Below are 25,074 nucleotides of genomic sequence, written 5' to 3'. Positions count from 1 at the left end.
GACGTTTTGGGTGTGTTATTTTATTTTGTGATTAATTCATCTGGTATTGTCCCCTCTTTGTAGGCATTTTGAAAATGTCTGTCAATTGACAATTTACATTTTCCTACATTTAATATATTTTAGTTTCATTCATGCATTAAGTTAAATATCTGTTTTTTTTGTTCGAATAATAAAATATCGCAGACAAAGCAGACCTCCACGGACATTTTGAAAAGATGTCTCGTGCTGGCGCAGCATTGATTTAATTTAATTCACCAGAGACCACTAGTCGCAAATATGTGTTTTGAATAGGCCTAGAATATCCTTGACTTAGATATTTTCCGTCGCACTCTATCTGTAGCAAGGATTATACTTTTAATGGGTGAAATAAATTGCTGCTAACAAATTGAAAGAACACAGCATTTCTTCAAATGACAAAATAAGTTTTCTACAGAAATCTACACATTTAGGTGCATTTCAGATCGAGATTTTTTTGTCAATTGCTTGTGGACTAATATGGAATATTTAAATATTCCAATATTTGCATGTCTTTGTTCGTCTGCCATCGAAGTGAAAATGTATCAATAGCTAAGGATTTAATGTTGAGGTCATTTTCCATTGGCTACAAATAGATGTTATTAAAGACATGTTAATAACTACAGTACACTGTCGCTTCATACGAGATTCGTCTCCCCCACAAAAATAAACCGGTTTTTATTTGTTGACATTTTATACATTAAAAATATGGATTAAAATATAAATATTGACCTAGAAACGATCAGGTTTTATAAAGCCAATTTTGCTCGTGGAGGAGAGACAAAGTGGTAATACTGGTCAAAAGAACCAGAAAGTGGTTGACGTAGCTAAAGCCACAATCAAACGATTTTCCAAATGTCATTCAATAATTTTACAAACTCATTTGTGATGGGTTTATAGTCTTGATCAATGTGAGTAGAGTTACATTTCCAGATAACCTACATGTAGGCCTTTTTATCATCCCATATTCTTACTGAGCTGAGAGATATTGGAAAGTCTTGCTGCGTTCTATGTGCTAGTCGGAACTATAGGAAACTCGGACATTTCCGACTTGCTAACTGGTTATATATAGCCGACACGTGCGACTTCAATCAGTTAGGAAGTCGGACATGTCCGAGTTTCCTACTTCCAACTAGCATATAAACTCAGTATTAGTCCTCGGTTTATAGTGGTGAGTTAACGGTATGTTATTCAGATTGGGACGTTGATGTTGATTTGCAGATGGCATGATGTGACTTAATTTGACACAATTTCGTGCAATAGACAACATTTGGATGTGTGTGCTGGTTTACATTTTTTATGTAGCCGACATTAGGTAACTAGTGTTTTGTTTTACTTAGCCTATAGGCCTGCTGCTGGCATGATGCATAGGTACACTAAGTGCATATAAGTGTTTCAAAAATCTAAATATATTTTATATTTGAGGTTCTTCCAAGTAACCACCCTTTGCCTTGATGACAGCTTTGCAGACTCTTGGCATTCTCTCAACCAGCTTCATGAGGTAGTTACCTGGAATGCATTTCAATTAACAGGTATGCCTTGTTTAAAGTACATTTGTGCAATTTATTTCCTTCTTAATGTGTTAGAGCCAATCTGTTGTGTTGTGACAAGGTAGGGGTGGTATACAGAATATTTGGTTAAAGACCAAATCCATATTTTGGCAAGAACAGCTCAAATAAGAAAAGAGAAACGACAGTCCATCATCGAAGGTCAGTCATTGCGGGAACATTTCTTCAAATGCAGTCGCAAAACCATCAAGTGTTACCTCTGCTGCAGTGGATAAATTCATTGGAGTTACCAGCCCAAATAAATGCTTCACAGAGTTCAAGTAACAGACACATCTCAACATCAAGTAGGTGAACGTATGATCTCCGCATGTGTGGTTCACACTGTGAAGCATGGAGGAGGAGGTGTGATGGTGCTTTGCTGGTAACACTGTCAGTCATTTATTTAGAATTCAAGGCACACTGAACCAGCATGGCTACCACAGCATTCTGCAGCAATATCCCATCCCATCTGGTTTGCGCTTAGTATGACTAACGACAATGACCCAACACCTCCAGGCTGTGTAAGGGCTATTTAACCAAGAAGGAGAGTGATGGAGTGCTGCATCAAATGATCTGGCCTCCACAATCGCTGACCTTGGGATGAGTTGGACCGCAGAGTGAAGGAAAATCAGCCAACAAGTGCTCAGCATATGTGGGAACTCATTCAAGACTGTTGGAAAAACATTCCAGGTGAAGCTGGTTGAGAGAATGCCAAGAGTTTGCAAAACTGTCATCAAGGCAAATGGTGGCTACTTTGAAGAATCTAAAATCTATTTAAGTGTGTTTAACACTTTTTTGGTTATTACCTGATTCCATATGTGTTATGTTGTAGAAAATATTAAACAATTAAGAAAAACCCTTGAATGAGTAGGTGTCAAATATTTTTACTGGTACTGTGTGTGTATATATATATATATATGCAATCGCTACTCCTTCCTTCTATTTCAAGGCACTCCACACCTAACTGGGACAGAGCTGATTGGAACTTCATCGGGTCCTCAAGTAGTTTTGTTTTACGCAGCCTATAGGCCTACTGGCGTGATGGGTAGGTGCACTGTAGGCAAGTGGATTGCATTAATGCATGGGTCACCCAACAATCCTTCACCGCAGATGCCAAGGTTTAGCCTTTAAAATGTGATCAGTGCACAACAAACATCATGTGTGCCATGGTGATGATATGTTACTCTATATGTTTTTCAAGGCCATTGATTTTATCAAAGGTAAATTACATTTGAAGAGGCATTGAGTGGTTTCAAGCTTTATCCATTATGGCGAACACATATTGGGTGTGGCAGCAGATCAGATAATATGGACATTGTTATAAGAAATAAAATAGGCTCATATTCTTTGATTTTACTTTGAGATGAACTCAATGAAATAAAACTACAGGGTTCAGATACTGTAAGGTAGTTTCTCATCAACTGTCTGGTCTTCCAAGTGACAACACTCAATTTAAATCTGACAAAATCTCTATAAATATAGTGCATTATAAAACATTTGAAATATGCTTAAAGATGTTAACCTATTTTATAAATCTTCAGTATGTATGTACAGTCGACTCCAAAATGATTGGCACCCTTGATAAAGATGAGCAAAAAAGACCGTATAATACAAATACTGAGCTCAATTGTATGCTCAGAGGATTGGGAAAAGTACATTATGTTATACTAATAGGCCTACACTTACTCAGAGAAAGAGATTTTGTTTAACAAGTAAATAAAAGGTTTAAAGATAGGTGCCAAAATTATTGGCACCCATTCAAATGATTCTATATAAAATCAAACAAAATAAAATCTGCATCATCATTCTAGTTTATTCAAGTTCATCTGAGCTTCAGGAACTGTATTGTGGCCTTCCATGGCTTCCTGTTTCACTGGGGTATAACAATTAGGTAACACACATGTAAAATCCCTTCATCATCCATCCCCATGGTGAAAGGTAAAGAACTCACTAATGAAAAGAGACAAATGGTTGTTGACTTTCATAAATCAGGCAATGGGTATAAAAAACAACTGAAAACCCAAATATACCACTTTCCACTATTAGGGCAACAATTAAGAAGTTTAAAACCACTGGAACAGTGGTAAACTTGCCTGGTAGAGGGCATGTGTATTTGTCCCCATGCACAGTATGGAAGATGGTTCAGGAGGCAAAGAAAAGTCCAAGAACCACAGATGAATTACAGAACTTGGTCGCATCTTGGGGTAACTAAGTCTCCAAATCTACAATTAGACACCACCTCCATGCCAATAAGCTATTCGGAAGGGTTGCCATAAAACAGCTTTATTGAGAGCAAACAACTAATGTAAATGCCTGGAGTTTGCTAAACAGCATTGGCACTTGGACTGGAACCAGGTGCTATGGTCAGATGACATGAAAATAGAGCTCTTTGGCCAAGCACACAACTTGTTGGTTTGGCCTCGAAAGAAGAATGCATATGCAGAAAATAACCTCATATGTACTGTAAATTATGGTGGTGGATCTTTGACGTCACAGGGCTATTTTTATTCCACTGGTCCTGGGGCCCTTGTTAAGGTAAACTACATTATGAAATGTACAAAGTACCAGAACATTTTAGCCAAAACTTGGTTGCCTCTGCCTGGAGGCTGAAACTCCAAGTGTACATCACAATCCACAAAGAAATGGTTAATTGACCACAACATCAACATTTTGCAATGGCCATCTCAGTCTTCGGACTTGAATCCCATTGAAAACCTGTGGTTTGAATTGAAGAGAGCAGGCCATAAGCGTAGACCGAAGGATATCAAGGATCTGGTAAAATTATCCTCGCAAGGGGAGGGTGCACAAAGTATTGAAAACAGGGGTGCCAATCATTTTGACACATCTTTGTTAGATCATTTTGTTATTACACTGAACAAAAACATAAACACAACATGTAAAGTGTTGGTCCTTGTTTCATGAGCTGAAATAAAAGATCCCAGAAATGTTCCATCCTAAAAGGCTTATTTCTCTCAAATTTTGTGCACAAATTTGTTTAAATCTCTGTTAGTGAGCATTTCTGCTTTGCTAAGAGAAGCCATCCACCTGACAGCTGTGGCATATCAAGAAGCGGATTAAACAGCATGATCATTACACAGGTACACCTTGTGCCGGGGACAATATAAGGCCACTCTAAAATGTGCAGTTTTGTCACACAACACATTCCCACAGATGTCTCAAGTTTTGAGGGAGCGTGAAATTGGCATGCTGAATCCAGGAATACCCACCAGAGCTGTTGCCAGAAAATGTAATATTAATTTCTCTACAATAAGCCTTCTCCTAATTAGTTTTAGAGAATTTTGAAGTATGTCCAACTGGGCTTGCAACAGCAGACCACGTGTAACCACGCCAGCCCAGAACCTCCACATCAGACTTCTTCACCTGCGGGTCGTCTGAGGACAGCCACCCAGACAGCTGATACAACTGTGGGTTCGCACGACTGAAGAATTTCTGCACAAATTGTCAGAAACCGTCTCAGGGAAGCTCATCTACATGCTTGTTGTCCTCACCAGGGTCTTGACCTGACTGCAGTTCAGTGTCATAACCGACATTAGTGGGCAAATACTCACCTTGGATAGCCACTGGCACTCTGGAGAAGTGTGCTTTTCACGGATGAAAAACCGGTTTCAACTGTACCGGCCAGATGGCAGACAGTGTGTATGGCGTTGTGTGGGAGAGCGGTTTGCTTATGTCAACGTTGTGAACAGAGATATGCCCTGAAGAGATCCTGAGGCCCATTGTCGTGCCATTCACCCCCCACCATCACCTCATGTTTCAGCATTATAATGCATGGCCCGATGTTGCAAGGATCTGTAGACAATTCCTAGAAACTGAAAATTTCCCAGTTCTTTCATGGCCTGCATACTCACCAGACATGTCACCCATTGAGTGTGTTTGGGATGCTCTGGATCAACGTGTACCACAGCTTGTTACAGTTCCCGCCAATATCCAGCAACTTTGCACAGCCTTTGCAGAGGAGTGGGACAACATTCCTGTCAAGCCCTGGCCATAGAAATGCTTTTATTCTCTATTTTGGTTAGGCCAGGATGTGACTAGGTTGGGCATTCTAGTTTCTTAATTTCTATGTTTTCTATTTCTTTGTTTCTATGTTTTTGTCCGAGTGTGGTTACCAATCAGAGGCAGCTGTCTATCGTTGTCTCTGATTGGGAATCATACTTGGGTAGCCTTTTTCCCACCTGTGCTTTGTGGGTAGTTGTTTTCTGTATAGTTTATTTGCCTTACAGTACTGTTCGTTTTTTGTCTTTGTTGTTTTGTTTGAGTGTTTTTTGAGTAATAAAATATCATGAACACTTACCACGCTGCGCTTTGGTCCATGCCATCCGACGAGAGACGTAACAATTCCACAGGCCACAATCAACAGCCTGATTAACTATCTTTGAAGGAGACGTGTCGCGCTGCATGAGGCAAATGGTGGTCACACCAGATACTGAATGGTTTTCTGATTCACGCCCCTACCTTTTTTCTTAAGGACCAAGAGATGCATATCTATATTCCCAGTCATGTGAAATAATTACTGCGTCAAATAATTACTGTAGAAGGAATTTTTCAAAAAAAGCTAGGTGTTAGTTACATGTAATTACCATCAATATATGAAAGTTCCATATAAATAGGTGTATGTCTTATCAGTGCAATAATGGAAAGGGCAATTTTGATATTGATTATAATGACTTATAAACATGTTTTATTTGTTATTATGTATATTTATAGGCACTGCACAATTTTAAAACGGTGTCTGTGAAGGTTGTATGGACGGTTTTGAGTGCTCGACCACAAGATCCCAAGACAATTGTATTTGCAATTGCTTGCTGGTTTGTAGTTGTGTTCGCTATACACCATATTGGCTGTATAAGTTTCTCAGTAAATCGAAAACAACCCCGTCAGTATTTAGACTGCACTAATGTAGATGTTTGAGATCACTATTTTCATGACATTCAAAGGTCATTTTCAAAGTTTTTTTTTATTTTTTATTATTTAATTTATTGCATGGCTGTTTCTTTAGAACCTCTGTCCCCACTCATTCTTTATCTGATCAAGAATTAGATTTACTGAAAATATATGTAAATTCATTTGAATCATGCTAAATTTCGACAGATTATTTCCCAAATAAACAGAAATTAGGCCCGTGCATTAGCCTAATATTGTTTATTTTAACATTCTGCTAAAATATCTCGCCATGAAACGACTTAGCTTTTTTACTTTTAGCTTTTTATTAAATAATAAATGTTTTTAATCCTGACAAAATACAATATTCATTAAAACGTTTCAAATGTATGATTTCTCTTGTAGCCTTGTAGCCGACATGGTAGAACTTTGGTTTCATTAATTTGTTTCATATGTGAGAAACTTTGGAGCTGTGCATATTGGTCTGACAGGTCTGAAAGAACGTAGGTTATGCACACTGTCAATGCCGGTTAGTATTTGGGTGGTCCACCAGTTAGGTGCGTTGTGTAACTTGAATAAAAAAAAAACGTTTTATTTCACCAAATTTTTACATTCTGTCATGAAGAGCTGTTATTATGTTCAACATAATAAAAAACGTTTTTTTCCCATCTCAAGAGGTTAATTAAAAAAATGACTATAGTAAGTGCCTATTTAGTGACAAATAAGGTAACTGTTGACAATGACAGGGTTGACAACTTAATCTTAATCCATCCATAAATCCCCTTGTTACAGGGGGAATAGAAACTTGTTGTGTGCACCAGGGAGGGGCAAATAAATGCAAGCTTTCACCCCCAAAATTACATTGTTAAAACATTTCTAGTCTGTCTATCTATGGTTAACAGGGTTGACTTGCTATGCTGGACCCTCTCATTTTTCCACCACAAAACACCAAAAAATTGCCAAAAAGAGTAGAACCCGCTCACCTGCTTTAACACTATGATTTGACTACTAGATGTTCAATGTTTTTTTTTTTAAGGAATAGTTTCACCATAAAAAAAACAAGAGTTCAATTTATGTAACAGGGTTGACCTTAAAATGAGGCTTGTTTTTATGATTCACTAATCACATTAAATAAATAATCATCTTCAGAAGTAACAAAATAACTAGGGCTTACAATGATGGTGAAAACTTGGAGAAATTATGGGGTTCAGGGGGTTAAAATCTTCCTAGAAGTCAGAGGATGCTTAGACAGACATGTCAAAATGCTGAACTTTGGCACTTTAGCAAGTTTATTCATATTAAAAATCGTATTTATTGAATATTTAATGTGGTCTATATTAAAGGGCACTTTATATAATATAACAGGTTTTTAAAATGCAATGTGTGTGTACAATTTGTACTTTAAATATCTTAGGGATGCAAAAGGAACTCATTTCATGAAACAAACAACCCATTACCCTAATGATTAATAATAATAATGCAAATCATATATGCATTTTGTATAGCGCTTTTCATTATACAGATAAAAAAAAAAAAAACAGGCTACATGTAGTTCTTGGGCTGGACAATGGTCTTCAACAGAGGCTGGCTCGTCCAGGTCATATCCAACTCCGGTGCGCTGCATATAGGCCCAGCCTACTACCACAGAGTTTCTAAACTAAGAGGCGCAACATCGCAAGACTTCCGGGAACGCCTGCGAAACAGACCAAACAGACCAGGCCGGGTTTTATTTGTATTTTTTTAAGTCAATGACAGAAGTTAAGCATTATTCCTTAGTTGTTAATTTTCTCAAAGTCTAAAGGATCAAGCTAGATTCGAGACAATGTCTTAAGTAGTTGAACATGTTACTACTCCAACCTCGTGAAAGTGACAAACTGAAACGTCAAAAACAACTTTATGTCAAGTGCCTTTGATTTGACGGCCTGCACACGCGCATTTCAGGGCGCCAGACGACCGTTAGACCCGGTGACTTGTTCTACACATGATCTTTGCCAGCCAAAGTCGCTATGGCATCGCCTACACGTTTTTCGATTGGAGAAGCAGTTTTAGCCTGTCTTCATAACGTACTGTCTATGCTACAACCATCTCCTGAAAGCTAGTCTAGTCTTCACTCTCCGCCCTCAGCACTCTCATTTGTCACGCTGTTCTCAGCTCCTCTGATGCCCTAAATCAGGCTTGAGTAGAGGGAATCAAACCTAGTCATTCGTGTCAGACTTTTGAAGATACAAAAATATATCTAAACAATTACCATTTTACATTACTTTAATTTCCTTAGCATAAAGCTTAATTTCGGAATAAAAGTGCATACAATCAACCGTAGCTAGGCCTATAGCCTAATGTTTGATGTAGTTAATGGCATAGCATTTTTTGGTCACCATATAGACTAAGCATATATATTTATATATATTAGTGCGTATATATAAAATGTATAGGCCTATTGGTTCAATGGAGTTGCACCACATGATATCCCCATGGTGGCTACATTGTTGCAAACTTGTTGCAAACTGTTGTGTAGAATCTCTCTCACTTCAACGTTTCAGTGTAGGCTAACCATTTGAAGCTTCAAATGTTGTTATTCTATAATTAGCTTTTTCTATGTGCGTGAAGGTGTGAGCCAAGTCATCAACCACTAAAATGGATTATTTCACCATAGAAAAAAATCATACTGATTCTCTCTTACTTGGGCAATATATGTTTGCGGGGGTGAGACAATGAAAAGCAGAAGCAGAAGGGGCACACTTTTCACGTCGTTTCTCTCGGTCGGCATGCTATACTTCAAAGTGCAAGGACTGTCCGATGCGCGTCCACGTTCAACCGAGAACACTCCGACTGGGACCTCATTCATAAATTAAGATATGGTGGGTTTAGCCTATATATAGTTTACAATTCCACTTTCATATTAGTACATTTAGCTTGATTTGAACCAACGACAGCTAGCTACCATGTGGCTGGACCAGTTTTCTCAAAAGCGTAACATGGGTAACTTTTTGCTTGCTATCCAACCAAGCCAACTACCAAGTCAAGTCACCAAATTTACCTGAGAATTAGATTTGCAGTTATGTCACTGCGATTGATAAGTCAACATGCAATAATAGGCTACCTGAAAATAATTAATATCGGTGATTGACAACATACAGGTCCTGTATACTGTCACCCACTGAGATTAATTATTTGCATTGCTTAGCTTCATAAAAAACTGTTTATCTGATGGATTTCAGACATCTCTTTGGTTAAAAAAAAATCTCTCTCACTCAATTCAATTTCAATTTAAGGGCTTTATTGGAATGGAAAACATATGTTTACATTGCCAAAGCAAGTGCAATAGATTATAAACAAAAGTGAAATGAACAATAAAAAATTAACAGTAAACATTGCACTCAAAAATGTTCCAAAATAGTAAAAACATTTCAAATGTCATATTATGTCTATATACAGTGTTGTAATGATGTGCCAAGAGTGTGCAAAGCTGTCTTCAAAGTAGATTCTACATTGAAGAATCTAAAATATATTTAGATTTGTTTAACACTTATCTGGTTACTACATGATTCCATATGTTATTTCATAGTTTTGATGTCTTCATTATTTTTCTACAAAGTAGAAAATAATACAAATAAAGAAAAACCCTTGAATGAATAGGTGTGCCCAAACTTTTGACTGGTACTGTACATATACACTACATTATCAAAAATCTTGTGGTCCCCCCTTTGCTGCTATAACAGCCTCCACTCTTCTGTGAATGCTTTAAACTAGATTTTGGAACGTTGCTACAGGGACTTGCTTCCATTCAGCCATAAGAGCATTAGTGATGTTGGGCACTGATGTTGGGTGATTAGGCCTGGTTCGCAGTCTGCGTTCCAATTCATCCCAAAGATGTTCGTTGGAGTTTACATTTACATTTACATTTAAGTCATTTAGCAGACGCTCTTATCCAGAGCGACTTACAAATTGGAGTTGAGATCAGGGCTTTGTGCAGGCCAGTCAAGTTCTTCCACACCGATCACAAACCATTTCTGTATGGACCTTGCTTTGGGCACGGGGCTATTGTTCCCCAAACTGTTGCCACAAAGTTGGAAGCACAGAATCATCTAGAATGTCATTGTATGCTGTATCCCTTCACTGGAACATAATTGTACACTCACAAATTCGACCAAAAACGAGGGCTGAAGGGCTTACTTTGTCAACTTCCCTTGCTTGGCTAATCATTTCGACCCACGACAAAGATGGCCGCGGGGATTCCCCCAAGGGCATAAGGTAAGTGGAGGAGGGTGTCTTTTAATGAGTTTGAAACGCAGCCATTAGAGTATGCATATTCATGTCTAGACTTGTAGCATATCATCCATCTCTCTCTCTCCATTGAATACAGGCGGTTGACGTCAACAAATATAATCGAATATTCAATACAAGATTTACAATAATGAGATGTATTCACTCATCCAAAGAAAGGAAAGGCGGGAGCAAGACAGCCCTCCGTGACGCTTTGTGGACAACGACTCCCATTGTGAGGGCGAAGAGACTTGTATCTCGTTACAGCTCAGTGACGCAACCAGTTTTTGCTTCCGGTTTGTTGCTACGGCAACAGTAACACGCTAACCCAAACTTGAGGCTGCGGGAGTTAGACGCTGCACTGCACTGTTTACTGCTGCTTTTCATGGAAAACTCACATATTTATTAGACATTTATTAGAAAAGTGGAGTTCTTTAAAAAATATATATAATTCTAATCATGAGTCAACGACAGGTTTTACAAGGTAAGATCATTCGAAGTTGCATGTTTTCACGACTGTTTTGATTGAACCTAAGCAGTGCCAGAGAAAACTTGAAGAACATGATGACTCAGTTGTTGAAATATTAATGGATCTATTTTTTAGTGTTTGAGCAGTATCAGAAATCAAGGACACAGTTTGTGCAGACTATTGCTGAGCTTGCCACAAGACCACAAAACATTGAAACTTTACAAAATGCTGGTAAGTTGGGACTTGGGTCGCCTACAGTACCCATTTCTCTCTAAACCAATATCCTCTTTCAGGTGACTTTCATTGATGTGCTTCTGATCACATTTCTATAGCTCATGTTATCTGTTATAACACGACACAAGTCCTTCCCTACTGTACCTGTCCCTCCTCTAGGTGTGATGTCCCTGCTGAGGCCTTTACTGCTAGATGTGGTTCCTACCATCCAGCAGACAACTGCTCTGGCTCTAGGACGACTGGCCAACTACAATGACGACCTGGCAGAGGCCGTCGTCAAGGGAGACATCCTCCCACAGCTCGTCTACTCCCTGACCGAGCAGAACGTATGTCTCTGTCTGTGTATGTGTGTATGTGTTTGTGTAAACCTACATACCCTCCCTCATTCACCATGCTGAATGTTGTCCCTGACACTGAGAATGTGTTGGCATTGTCCCCTGGGAAGGGGGCCACTGCAGAGCCTAAAGCACATTTCACACCACAGCAGGGCCTCACTCTCTATCTGGTATCTATCTACCTTCTCACAGGGATCTGGGTGCTTGGCCACTGCTCTGAATGTATACTCTTGCTAAAGAGCATCTGCTAAATGTGCATTAAATATTTTATTCTCCCATCGGTGTGTTTGTGTGCGTGTGTGTTTGTGTGTGTAGAGGTTCTATAAGAAGGCAGCAGCGTTTGTCCTGCGTGCGGTGGCCAAGCACAGCCCTGCTTTGGCCCAGGCCGTGGTGGACTGTGGAGCGCTGGACGCTCTGGTCATCTCTCTGGAAGAGTTTGACCCTGGGGTCAAGGAGGCTGCTGCTTGGGCTCTGGGATACATTGCACGCCACAATGCACGTAAGGATATAGTACACGCGCATACACACACACGCACACGCACACACACACAGTAACACCCCTCCCCTTTCTGTATGTAGACCTGTCTCAGGCGGTAGTGGATGCGGGGGCCGTTCCTCTGCTGGTGCTGTGTATCCAGGAACCAGAGGTGGCCCTGAAACGCATCGCTGCCTCGGCCCTTAGCGACATTGCCAAGCACTCCCCTGAGCTGGCTCAGACTGTGGTCGACACCGGCGCCATCGCACACCTGGCCCAGATGGTCCTCAACCCTGATGCCAAACTGAAGGTGAGCGGGCAGGAACACTGAGACAAAATAAGGCCTACCTAGACAGGTTTGCAGATTAAATGTATGTCATGTGGAAAGACATAAACGAGATTAGGTTAGATGTTACAGTCGTCTCTAAAACCCTGCATCCCAATCTCTTTATTTCCTCCCTCTCCTCTTCTTCAATTCCTCTCCCTCCCCATGTCCTCCCCCCTCCATTCAGAGGCAGGTGTTCTCTGCCCTGAGTCAGATCAGTAAGCATTCGGTGGACCTGGCTGAGATGGTGGTGGAGGCAGAGATCTTCCCTGCTGTCCTGGCCTGCCTCCGAGACCCAGATGAGTACGTCAGGAAGAATGTTACCACACTGATGAGAGAGATCACCAAACACACACCTGAGGTACACACACACACACACACCAAACATCAGAGGTACACAGATGATACACACACCACACTTCAAAGCACACATTCATCTACACCAAACACCACACACTAGAGGTACCAAAACATATTCTCACCTGTATCCCTACCCTCGCCTGAATGTGTGTGTGCGTATAGCTGTCTCTGATGATCGTGAATGCGGGTGGTGTGGCGGCGGTGATTGACTACCTGGGTGATAGCCGTGGTAACGTGCGGTTACCTGGGATCATGATGCTTGGATATGTGGCCGCTCACTCTGAAAACCTTGCCATGGCCGTCATCGTGTCTAAGGTGTGTGTGTGCACTATGCATGTCTCTACGGTGTGTGTGTGCACTGTGCATGTTTCTAAGGTGTGTGTGCACTGTGCATGTCTCCAAGGTGTGTGTGTTTGTGTGTGCACTGTCTACGAGGTGTTTGCTCTTGCTCCCTGTTTCTCCTTCATAACCTCTCGCCTCCTCCTGTCCTCCCTGGTTGTTGTTGCTCCTCCGGCCCAGTAGGGGGTGCCCCAGCTGGCCATCTGTCTGTCTGAGGAGCCAGAGGAGCACATCAAGGCGGCCACAGCGTGGGCGTTTGGCCAGATCGGCCGCCACACCCCGGAGCATGCTAGGGCCGTGTCCACAGCTAACGTCCTGCCCAAGCTGCTGGCCCTCTACATGGACACGGACAGCTCAGAGGACCTGCAGGTCAAGGTAAGGTGTCATAGGTCAATGTTGTCACAGGTTACACAAAACCTGTGTAGTAGGCAGGGATGCCACTGAAGATCTTACTGAACAATTCTGAGGGTCATAAGAGCTGCAGAAAGTAAGACCATAACATATTCTCTATTATCCTGAATCCTGACATCTCCCCTCCCTCTTTCTGTCCCCCAGGCTAAGAAGGCTCTGAAGAGCATCCTACAGAAGTGCACCTACCTGCCTGCTCTGGAGCCCCTGCTCTACGAAGCTCCCAGCAACATCCTGAAACATGTTGTCTGCCAGTTCAGCAAGGTGGGGGCGCATTTCTCAACACTTATTTACATAAGCCTCTTCAGACTACTAGGTATCACAGAAAATATTCTGCAAGGGCCCCACACAGCCTAATACTCTTTTCAACTTGGAAATCAGAATGTTTTAATACATATAAGTTGAGGACATTTTTTAAAACATGTTTGAGAAACATCATTTTCATCAGTAGTTTATAAGTGCAAGACTTGATTTAATCTCTGTCTGGGAAACCAGCCATGAAAGTTTGGTTCAGACAGCCCAGGGTTTCAAAATCCAGTGCATTGTATTCCTTGTATCCTCCCCTCTCCCCTTCTCTCCCCCTCTCCAGGTGCTGCCCCATGACAGCAAGGCTCGTCGTCTGTTTGTAACCAGCGGAGGCCTGAAGAAGGTTCAGGAAATTAAGGCTGATCCTGGATCTGCCCTGCAGGAGTACATCAACTCTATCAACAACTGTTACCCCGAGGAGATAGTCAGGTACACACACACACACACACACATACACACACACACACACACACACACACACACACACACACACACACACACACACACACACACACACACACACACACACACACACACACACACACACACACACACACACACACACACACACACACACACACACACACACAATCTCACACAAAAACATCATATTCATCTAGCATGTTTCTACTACCAGGCATTTCCTCAGCCCCAAGTGAACCCTAAATGTGTCCTCTGTTCTCTTGCTGTAGGTACTACTCCCCTGGCTACTCAGAGACACTGCTGGCGCGGGTAGAGAAGTACCAGCCTGTTTGAGGGTCTTAGCCCAGCTTACTGGGGGTTACGGGCTCACATACCTCTATTACTGACGATTTCACCCCCGACCATGAATATGAGGACAGCAGACCCATATAAAACAATCTCTTATTATTGCAGTGATTATGTTGTCTGTCTTTGTCTCAATGGCCAGTACATGATCATATGGACTGTATATGCATTGTCATAGCTGTGTAGGTCTGTGTTAGCATTTGTTAAGAGGAATTGCATCATTAACTTGCTCAACAGTGTACTCTGTATGCCTAAACAAGTCACTTATTAGTATTGAACCATTGTATATGCAGCTAATATTCATAGGTTTATTTTATATTTATAGGATATATGATTATTTCCACTGGAAATGTAATGTTGTGTGCATTATTGCTTTTCATCCAACATGCAGGTCTTTCAAAAAATAAAATAAACATTATAGTAAATGAAACATAACAAGCCTAACACCATAAATATTTTTAATTAAAACAGGACAGTGAAAATAAAGATGTACTCAATTTTAGATACGAACTTTGCATTGTTATTTCCATATTCAGTATTTCTTAGTTTCCTAGAACGAACTATATGACCTGTACATGGATCGTCTTCATTAATATAATGTCTTCCGAACGATTCCTTTGTTGGACCTCATCTTATAAACCTGTACTCAGTTGAAAGTCAACAAATTAATTTAGATTAATAAGAAATATTCGGGCACATTTTTAATCATACAGACAGAATGCTGTTGACATCTGCCTCTGCGGTTGTTGTAGGCTACCGCACAGACCCATATAAATTGTAAGCAGCACTCTGCTGCTCCCTTGCGGCCGCATTCTCCTCCCGTCTCACATTTCATTTTTCAAACAGTTTTGTGCAGCACATGACGACACCCTGTTTGTTTGTTTACTGTCCGTGACATGGGTTAAATCAAGATTGCACTTACGGTAAAAATATGCTTGGTGTATGTGCGAGTCTTTCTAACCACTACTGGCCGTTATGATGTGCAGAATGATTTGGGGAGGCAGGTAACCTAGTGGTTAGAGCGTTAGACTAGTAAGCGGAAGGTCGCGAGATCGAATCCCCCGAGGTGACAAGGTAAAATTATGTCCTTCTGCCCTTGAACAACACACTGCTCCTAGGCCGTCATTGAAAATAAGATTGTTTTCTTAACTGACTTTCTTAGTTAAATAAAGTTAAAATAAAAAAAAACGAGTCTGCTATTGACTTGTATGGGTGAGGAGCCTTATTACAGGACCACCAGAATATTTAGTATAAAAAACAAACAAACTTGGGTATAGAATATAATGAAAATAGCTGCTGTTGGGTTGGGTAAGATGTCAATTTGGATTGAATTGAAATGGCCCGTCGAATCAATGGTTTAGAATCCAAGGTTCACTGCAGCCTCTCAGACTATAGAGAGAAGAGAAGACTCAATGCGAGTTCTCTGGAGCACAATTTAGAATGAATAAAGTCTGTCGAAATGTACATTTAAATGTGTTATTGCTTTTTTGTCTCACTAAATCGTTTAATTAATTAATAATAGACTTCTTATACCGGCTAATTGCTAGGATAAATAGAGACATTTTCCTTGGCATAATGGTTGCATTTTTAAAGCCCCAAATCATATAAACTACGTTAGGCTACAAATCTTCTGACGCTACAATGCTCTCATGTAATTCATTTTATTTTTTAGACTGAAAGGCGGTCTGCTAATTTAGAAATCTAACTTTCATTTAAAATACAAAAACATGTTTTCGTTTTGTGATTTTCAAGGGGGGTTGGAACGTTCATCCATATGGAAGGACAATTTGTTTATACATTTCTTGCAACATTCGATAGGGCGCGTGAGTAATATATTTATTTTATTGGCTAATCTATTAATTTCCAGTCATCTTAACATTTGAGATAAACAAAGAAGGATTTAATGTTCACAGAGAAGCACTTTTAATTTCAAGCACACACACACACACACACACACGCACACACACACACACACACACACACACACACACACACACACACACACACACACACACACACACACACACACACACACACACACACACACACACACACACACACACACACACACACACACACACACACACACACACACACACACAGAGTGAGAGAGAGGGACAGCACCTGGACAGGCGTGAATCCCCACAGTGTGTGTGATAATCACCCTCACTTTGTCATTATTCTTAACAAAATCAGGAAGGCCTATATTATTCAGGCCTATTAGCCTCACCAGGGTTAAAGGCTGCAAGAATATGTGCTTAAGGCTGCAAAGTGCCTTCAGAAAACATTCACACCCTAAAACTTTATCCACATTTTGTTTTGTTGCAGCCTGAATTTGTGTCACTGATCTACACACAATGCCCCATGATGTCAAAGTGGAATTTTGTCTGTATAACATTTTTTAAATTAATAAAAATTAAAATCTGAAATGTCTTGAGTCAATAAGTATTCAACCCCTTTGTTATGGCAAGTCTATATAAGTTCCGGAGTAAAAATGTGCTTAACAAGTCACATAATAACTTGCATGGAATCATTCTGTGTTCAATAATAGTGGTTAACATAAGAGATTAATTCAACTTTCAGCAGGACAATAACCTAAAGCACAAGGCCAAATCTACACTGGAGTTGCCTACCAAGACATCATTGAATGTTTCTGAGTGGTCTAGTTGCAGGCAAGACTTGAACATGTCTTTCGAGCAATAAACAACAACTGGCCTACCTGGTTTGAAGAATCATTTTTTAAATAATAGTGGGCAAAAATTGTACAATCCAGGTGTGCAAAGCTCTTAGAGACTTACTCAAAAAGACTCACAGCTGTAATGTTGCCAAATCAGTTTCTAACATGTATTGTCTCAGGAGAGTGAATACATTATTGTTTTGTAATTTTACCAATTTTCTCCCCAATTGGTAGTTACAGTCTTGTCCCATCGCTGCAACTCCCCTACGGACTCAGGAGAGGTGAAGGTTGAGAGCCATGCGTCCTCGGAAACACGACCCTATCAAGCCGCACTGCTTCTTGACATACTGCTCGCTTAGCTCGGAAGCTAACTGCACCAATGCGTCGGAGGAAACAACATCCAGCTGGTGACCGAAGTCAGCTTGCAGTCGCCCGCCCCGCCACAAGGACTCATTAGAGAGCAATGGGACAAGGAAATCCCTGCCGGCCAAACCCTCCCCTAACCCCGGCAACACTGGGCCTATTGTGCGCTGCCTCACCGGTCTCCCGGTCAGCTGTAACACAGCCTGGGATCAAACCCAGGTCTGTAGTGTCACCTCAAGCATTGCAATGCAGTGCCTTAGACCACTGCACCACTCGGGAGGCCAGGAGGGTGAATACTGATCTAATCAAGATATATTAGAGTTTTATTTTTCTTACATTCTTACAAGTATTTGTGTAGATCATTGGCCAAAAGCGACAATTAAATACATTTGAATCCCACTTTGTTACATAACAAAATGTGTAAAAGGTCAAAGGGTGTGAATACTTTCTGAAGGCAATACAGATTCTGGCCTGTGCATAAGGATGCACCATGTTACTGTACAATTACTGTAACTCAACAAGCACAGTCCACCATGCAACATGGCTAGAGTACATGAGGACAACTACTGGCTTTTACAATCCTATTACACAGTGTTTGCATGGTGCATGAAGGGACGTGTTTTTGACAGAGAACACATATCCTGCAATTTAGTAAGTCAATATCGTTCATAGGCTTATTAATACCATAATGACGCTAACAACCCTGCTGACCAGATGTGGCATGCACATGAAGGCCTGTGTAGTGGCAGGTATTGACTTGCAATGACTGCAGGGCAATGTAGTCTAACTATGACTATATATGATTGTGTGAAGGTTGACTGCCAGTTGCAGGAATGCTAATTATAAAAGTGTGTGTGCACGTGCGCATTCTCTGCAATCTGCTCCCGGTTAAGAGAATTGTAAATGATCGTACAAAGGGATGCTTTCTCTCTTCCTTAGTAAAATCGTTTGTATACATTTTCTCACACCAGTGTGTATTCTGTTTCTCACTCCGCATACAGTGGGTTCGGGGTTGCAGCTGTTAGCTGTTCTCATTTCTTATTAACGTGAAAACACGCCCACCTTTAACTTTTAGCTACAGCCTCTTCAGTTCTTCATCTCCATCTCGCTGCATCTCTTTTACTGCAGCCAGTCCGCCCGATCTGAAGCAGATCCACCAACGAAGGCAGACAAATGGAAAATGCATTTCTTATGCACACAAACGTTTATAGTTTGCATTTACGCGTTTGTTGTCAACGGAGCTATTGAAACCATTTCAGGAAAAGGTAGGCATTTTTAAACGCTTTTACAATAAGGCCTAAGGCAATAAAAACAGCCCAGCTGTCGTCTATACAATTAATCCAAACGACAGGCCACTAACACGGAAAACAAGTGATTCATTCACCTAGATTATTTTGCAATAAAACGCCTGGTGTTTTACTAAACCATTTTTGTCAAAGAATTACCATTTGTGTAGTTGTTACAGGCCTCAGTGTTTTAAATTGCATTCATTTATGTAAGTAATTTTAATATAATTGACTACACAACCACTTAAAGTAAACCAATTGGATCAAATAAACAATCTGACCTTTTGTGTTTTGCCTGTTATTCTGTAACCCAGTGTTGCAGTGGTTTGTGGGGTGTTATAACAACAGTTCTGCTGGACCGGCCAGTGGTCTGTCTAAAGCCCCGGATTGTCGAGGACTCCACCCCATCACCTGCTCACAGGGCTGTCTGGATGGCGGGTAAGAGAGGGAGTTATTATATTATATATAATAATATATAATAATATAATTAATTAATTATATTATTATATATCATATTAATTAATAATTATATTATATTATATATCACCACAGAAAATAAAGCCTACTTAAAAAAAGATTCACAAACTGTATAATGTTTGATAGAAACATGACAAATTAAAAACACCCCTTGTGATGCACTTGACATGCATCCTTAATGTGGATACATAGAAACATCCCCTTTCTACCAATGCTGTGTAAGATGTTTTTGAGTTACATTTTCACTAAGCAGGCATGGTGTCCTGTATGAAGGGAAGACAAATCATCTGTAAGGCATGTCTACACATTCCTAAACCACAGACTTTCTTCAGATAGAGAGAGGGGGACAGAGAGAGGGAGAGAGAGAAAGAGAACAAGGGAGCGTGAGAGAGCTAGAGAGATTTAAAAGTAATCAGACAACTAAAGCTGTAATGATTTTTTCCTGTATGTTGCAGGTACGATGTGGCAGCGTTGTCGGGGGAGACGTGTTACTGTGGTCATTATGGGATGGAAGGGCTTGTGGCCAGGGAGTGTCTAGACATTTCTACTAAAGGGGAGTCAGACACAGTTCCACAAAACAACTCTACAGGGTGGTGAGATATATATTTTATGCTGTTTTGATTGTGAGAGCCCTAGTGAGTAAAATGTATATTACATGATGTCAATTAAACTTGAAACTTGAAACTTGAATATACCCAGGAGAAGTTTAGATTCATTGTCTCCTATTTTTACATACAAAACTATTGCCTAGGCCGCTGGGTATTGTATGTTAATTCAAGCATCTCTGATACCTACTGTATGTATACCCTATCTGTCTGCAGGTGTTGTGACTCTGTCTGTCTGCCGTGTGGAGATGGGAAGGACATGTTGGCTGTATACAGAACACTGGGGCCTTACATCCGGAATGTCAGCCTGGAAGTACTGACTGACACAGTGCATTCTGGGAAGCCTTTCCTCTTGGAGGTTTCTGGATACCTGGCGGCTCCTCCCACTCAGCCTACAGGTTAGTTAAACGTTTTATCAATCCACTATTTACCTGGTTTTATAGAAGTTAGAGTGTAAAATGGTAATTACATATGAATAACCTCAAAATTGACAGATTAGTTGATGTGTTGTTTGTTGTTTGTGATTGGACTGTTGTATGGTTGTCAGGGATATATGGCCTGGAAGGAGAGAACCTATCATCTGTGGATGTTCAATTCAGTGGGAAGGCCCACAAAGGTCAAAGTTCACACAGCGTCATCGTCCAGGACGATGGCTTCTTCACCTTCTCCTCTGATTGGATGCTGGAAAACCCTGGAACATACCAAATTAGTATGTCAAAAACAAATAGATGTTTTATTTTTTATTAATGGGAATAAGAAATGTTACATCTCACAATCTCCCCTCTCCCTCTCTCTCTAGAGATCTCAGTCTCCAACCTCCTCTCCCAGCTCTTCTCCTCCCTCTATCTCTCCGTCTTTCGTCCCTCTCCAGAGGGGTTGGAGGTCAGCCTGGTCCAGGGGCAAGGGGGTACCCCCTCCTGCCTGCCCTACCCAGCCCAGGACACCCTATCCCGGACTCTGGAGAAGGCCTACCTGGGTGATACCCTCACCCTCCAGGCATATGTAGGAGCTGGAATCAGGGTGAAGTTCCACTGGAGATTCATCAGTGATAATGAAAAGGAAGAGGAAGAGGAGGGGAAGAGGAGGGATGTAAAGTTAGACTGCCTTCCTGATTCTGATTGTCTGAGCAGCACTGTGGTGAGAGATTTACACCACATCTGACTTGGGCTTTTCTAGGGGTCAAAACTTTTCGTTCACTGTTATGATATCATGACAATTGGACTCTATTCCGTATTTTCAGAGCCAACTGTTTAAAACTGAGGGGATTCACACTGTCAAGGTCAATGCTTCCAATAAATATGGCTGGACTGAGAAAACCATCCATATTGTGAGTAGTCTGCCACTGTAAGCACTAACTTATAAACAGTCTGTTAACATTTTACAGGTGGATTGAGTAACACATTCAGTTTGATAGCTCTACCTGATTTCTTCAGACTCCACTTGTAATTGGGGTGCTCTTTCTCTGTGTACAGGCGGTGGTGAGGCGTGTTGTGTGTGATTTGACTCTGGAGAGTCGGTCTGGGTACCATCTGGCTGCTGGTCAGAACATTTCTGTGGACCTGCAGCTCTACACCACGCAGAGACAGAGCCTAATGCTCAACCTCACACTGACCTACCAGGGAAAACACAGCGTCAACCAAGACCATGTCCACAACCTCAACCAAACCTTCAATCATGACGATGCTGACCATGAAAACAATCAAAACCATGACCAAACAGAAGATCACTACCTCAATCAAAACCAAACCTACAGTCATGAACTTGACCACTTCTACAACTTTACCCTAGCCCTTGAACTCAACCACAACCAAACCCATGGTCATGACAATGACGATCACACCGTGTCCCTCCAATTCACCCACACCCTCTCCCTGTCCTCCTACCCCCAGCTCTCTAGCCCCCTGCATCTCTGCTCCTCCTATGGCCAGACCAGCTGCCACCTCCAGTTCCACCTGCACTACCCCCTCCCCTCCACCGTGGGACAGTATACCCTCTCAGCCACAGTCTTCTCCCTCTCTGATTCTGCTGTGCCGCTACTCTCCGCCTGTCTCCCTTGCCCCCTGGTGGTGTACGACCGCATACGCACCCTCTGGCCGGCTGGAACGTGGAGCGCTGTGGTTCCGTCACGGTCAGAACTCAACCTCACGGTCACCAGCCAGGCTGACCGCATGGGTTCTAAGGTGCTTTGGACAGTTGCTAGGGGCAACACTACTGTGCTCAACAGGATCACTGAGGGCTGGAGCGTGACCATGACATTCTCGATCGCAGGGACATATCTGGTCACGGTCAAAGCCTTCAACCCAATCAGCTGGGTTGGCTTCCACACACACTTCCTGGTCCAAGATCCAGTCGGAGAATTTTTGTTGAACATTCCAAGAGTAGTCACGGTCAACTGTCCGACCGCAGCGTTGTTCACCATCACAACAGGGTCGAACATGTCTGTGGTGGTGTTAACGAACACATCCGTGCTGTACCAGAACAACAGCTACACAGCAGGGGAGGAGGTGACTGTGGGTTTGTTGTTTGACTGTACTGGGACCACTGAGGTTAAGGTCAGAGCTGAGAACCTAGTCTCCTCTGAGAACAGGTCCGTGAACGTGTGTGTTCAGCTGGTCAGAAAGTGGTCACACACGGTCACCATGGACATAACTCTACCACCTGTCACCTGGCCGAGCCTAGCCCTCAGTACCAAGGTAAATGGTAAGGAAAAATGTCATTCTCAAGTACTTTACTCTTATTCACGATAATATGTCTATGTTTGTGCGAATGTTTAAAGCTTTTCAACTGTTTTAAGATGGTGTGCCTGAACAGAAGGACACTGCCAAGCCTTCGGCAGAGTAACATTAGAAACTGCCAAGACTGGGGCAGAGTAACATTAAAAACTGCTAAGACTGGGGCAGAGTAACATTAGAAACGGCTACGGCTGGGGCAGAGTAACATTAGAAACTGCTAAGCCTGGGGCAGAGTAACATTAGAAACTGCTAAACCTGGAGCAGAGTGACATTAGCAACTGCTAAGACTGGGGCAGAGTAACATTAGAAACGGCTACGGCTGGGGCAGAGTAACATTAGAAACTGCTAAGACTGGGGCAGAGTAACATTAGAAACGGCTAAGGCTGGGGCAGAGTAACATTAGAAACTGCTAAGGCTGGGGCAGAGTAACATTAGAAACTGCTAAGGCTGGGGCAGAGTAACATTAGAAACTGCTAAGGCTGGGGCAGAGTAACATTAGAAACTGCTAAGGCTGGGGCAGAGTAACATTAGAAACTGCTAAGACTGGTGCAGAGTAACATTAGAAACGGCTAAGGCTGGGGCAGAGTAACATTAGAAACTTCTAAGCCTGGGGCAGAGTAACATTAGAAACTGCTAAGACTGGGGCAGAGTAACATTAGAAACTGCTAAGGCTGGGGCAGAGTAACATTAGAAACTGCTAAGGCTGGGGCAGAGTAACATTAGAACCTGCTAAGGCTGGGGCAGAGTAACATTAGAAACTGCTAAGGCTGGGGCAGAGTAACATTAGAAACTGCTAAGGCTGGGGCAGAGTAACATTAGAAACTGCTAAGGCTGGGGCAGAGTAACATTAGAAACTGCTAAGGCTGGGGCAGAGTAACATTAGAACCTGCTAAGGCTGGGGCAGAGTAACATTAGAAACTGCTAAGGCTGGGGCAGAGTAACATTAGAAACTTCTAAGGCTGGGGCAAAGTAACATTAGAAACTGCTAAGGCTGGGGAAGAGTAACATTAGGAACTGCTAAGGCTAGGGCAGACTAACATTAGAAACTGCCAAGACTGGGGCAGAGTAACATTAGAAACTGCTAAGGCTGGGGCAGAGTAACATTAGAAACTGCTAAGGCTGGAGCAGAGTAACATTAGAAACTGCTAAGGCTGGGGCAGAGTAACATTACAAACTGCTAAGGCTGGGGCAGAGTAACATTAGAAACTGCTAAACCTGGGGCAGAGTAACATTAGAAACTGCTAAGGCTGGGGCAGAGTAACATTACAAACTGCTAAGACTGGGGCAGAGTAACATTAGAAACAGCTAAGGCTGGGGCAGAGTAACATTAGAAACTGCTAAGACTGGGGCAGAGTAACATTAGAAACTGCTAAGGCTGGGGCAGAGTAACATTAGAAACTGCTAAGGCTGGGGCAGAGTAACATTAGAACCTGCTAAGGCTGGGGCAGAGTAACATTAGAACCTGCTAAGGCTGGGGCAGAGTAACATTAGAAACTGCTAAGGCTGGGGCAGAGTAACATTAGGAACTGCTAAGGCTGGGGCAGAGTAACATTAGAACCTGCTAAGGCTGGGGCAGAGTAACATTAGAAACTGCTAAGGCTAATCTAGTAACTATCCTGTCCTCTCTAACATGGTCATCTAGTAACCACCCTGTCCTCTCTAACATGGTCATCTAGTAACTACCCTGTCCTCTCTGACATGGTCATCTAGTAACCACCCTGTCCTCTCTAACATGGTTGTCTAGTAACTACCCTGTCCTCTCTAACATGGCCATCTATATACTACCCTGTCCTCTCTAACATGGTCATCTAGTAACTACCCTGTCCTCTCTAACATGGTCATCTAGTAACTATCCTGTCCTCTCTAACATGGTCATCTAGTAACCACCCTGTCCTCTCTAACATTGTTGTCTAGTAACTACCCTGTCCTCTCTAACATGGTTGTCTAGTAACTACCCTGTCCTCTCTAACATGGCCATCTGTATACTACCCTGTCCTCTCTAACATGGTCATCTAGTAACTACCCTGTCCTCTCTAACATGCTCATCTAGTAACTATCCTGTCCTCTCTAACATGGTCATCTAGTAACTACCCTCTAGCTGACTTTTACTTCCTCTAAATCAGGAGCTTTGATATTAGCACATGAGGTAACCACGGAGGAGCCAATTGGTGACGTCCTCTTAGTGTTG

The 25,074-nt window shown here is 41.9% G+C and overlaps 1 protein-coding gene across 1 annotated transcript; it reads left to right on the top strand.

Annotated features, from left to right (window-relative positions):
• The first annotated feature begins 11,036 nt into the window (after positions 1-11,036).
• On the top strand, positions 11,037-15,248 carry spag6 (sperm associated antigen 6). The gene is made up of 11 exons (XM_035741802.2): positions 11,037-11,211; positions 11,332-11,427; positions 11,590-11,756; positions 12,081-12,264; positions 12,345-12,550; positions 12,753-12,926; positions 13,088-13,240; positions 13,448-13,639; positions 13,820-13,936; positions 14,262-14,407; positions 14,671-15,248. Exons 1-11 carry the CDS (start codon positions 11,187-11,189, stop codon positions 14,732-14,734), a joined length of 1,524 nt encoding a protein of 507 aa, XP_035597695.1. The 5' UTR covers positions 11,037-11,186; the 3' UTR covers positions 14,735-15,248.
• Positions 15,249-25,074: the final 9,826 nt, after the last annotated feature.

Source organism: Oncorhynchus keta, chromosome 28 (genome assembly GCF_023373465.1).
Source record: "Oncorhynchus keta strain PuntledgeMale-10-30-2019 chromosome 28, Oket_V2, whole genome shotgun sequence".
Lineage (NCBI taxonomy): Eukaryota > Metazoa > Chordata > Actinopteri > Salmoniformes > Salmonidae > Oncorhynchus > Oncorhynchus keta.
Note: the sequence above shows the minus strand (reverse complement) of the source record. Positions and strands in the feature narration are given on the sequence as shown.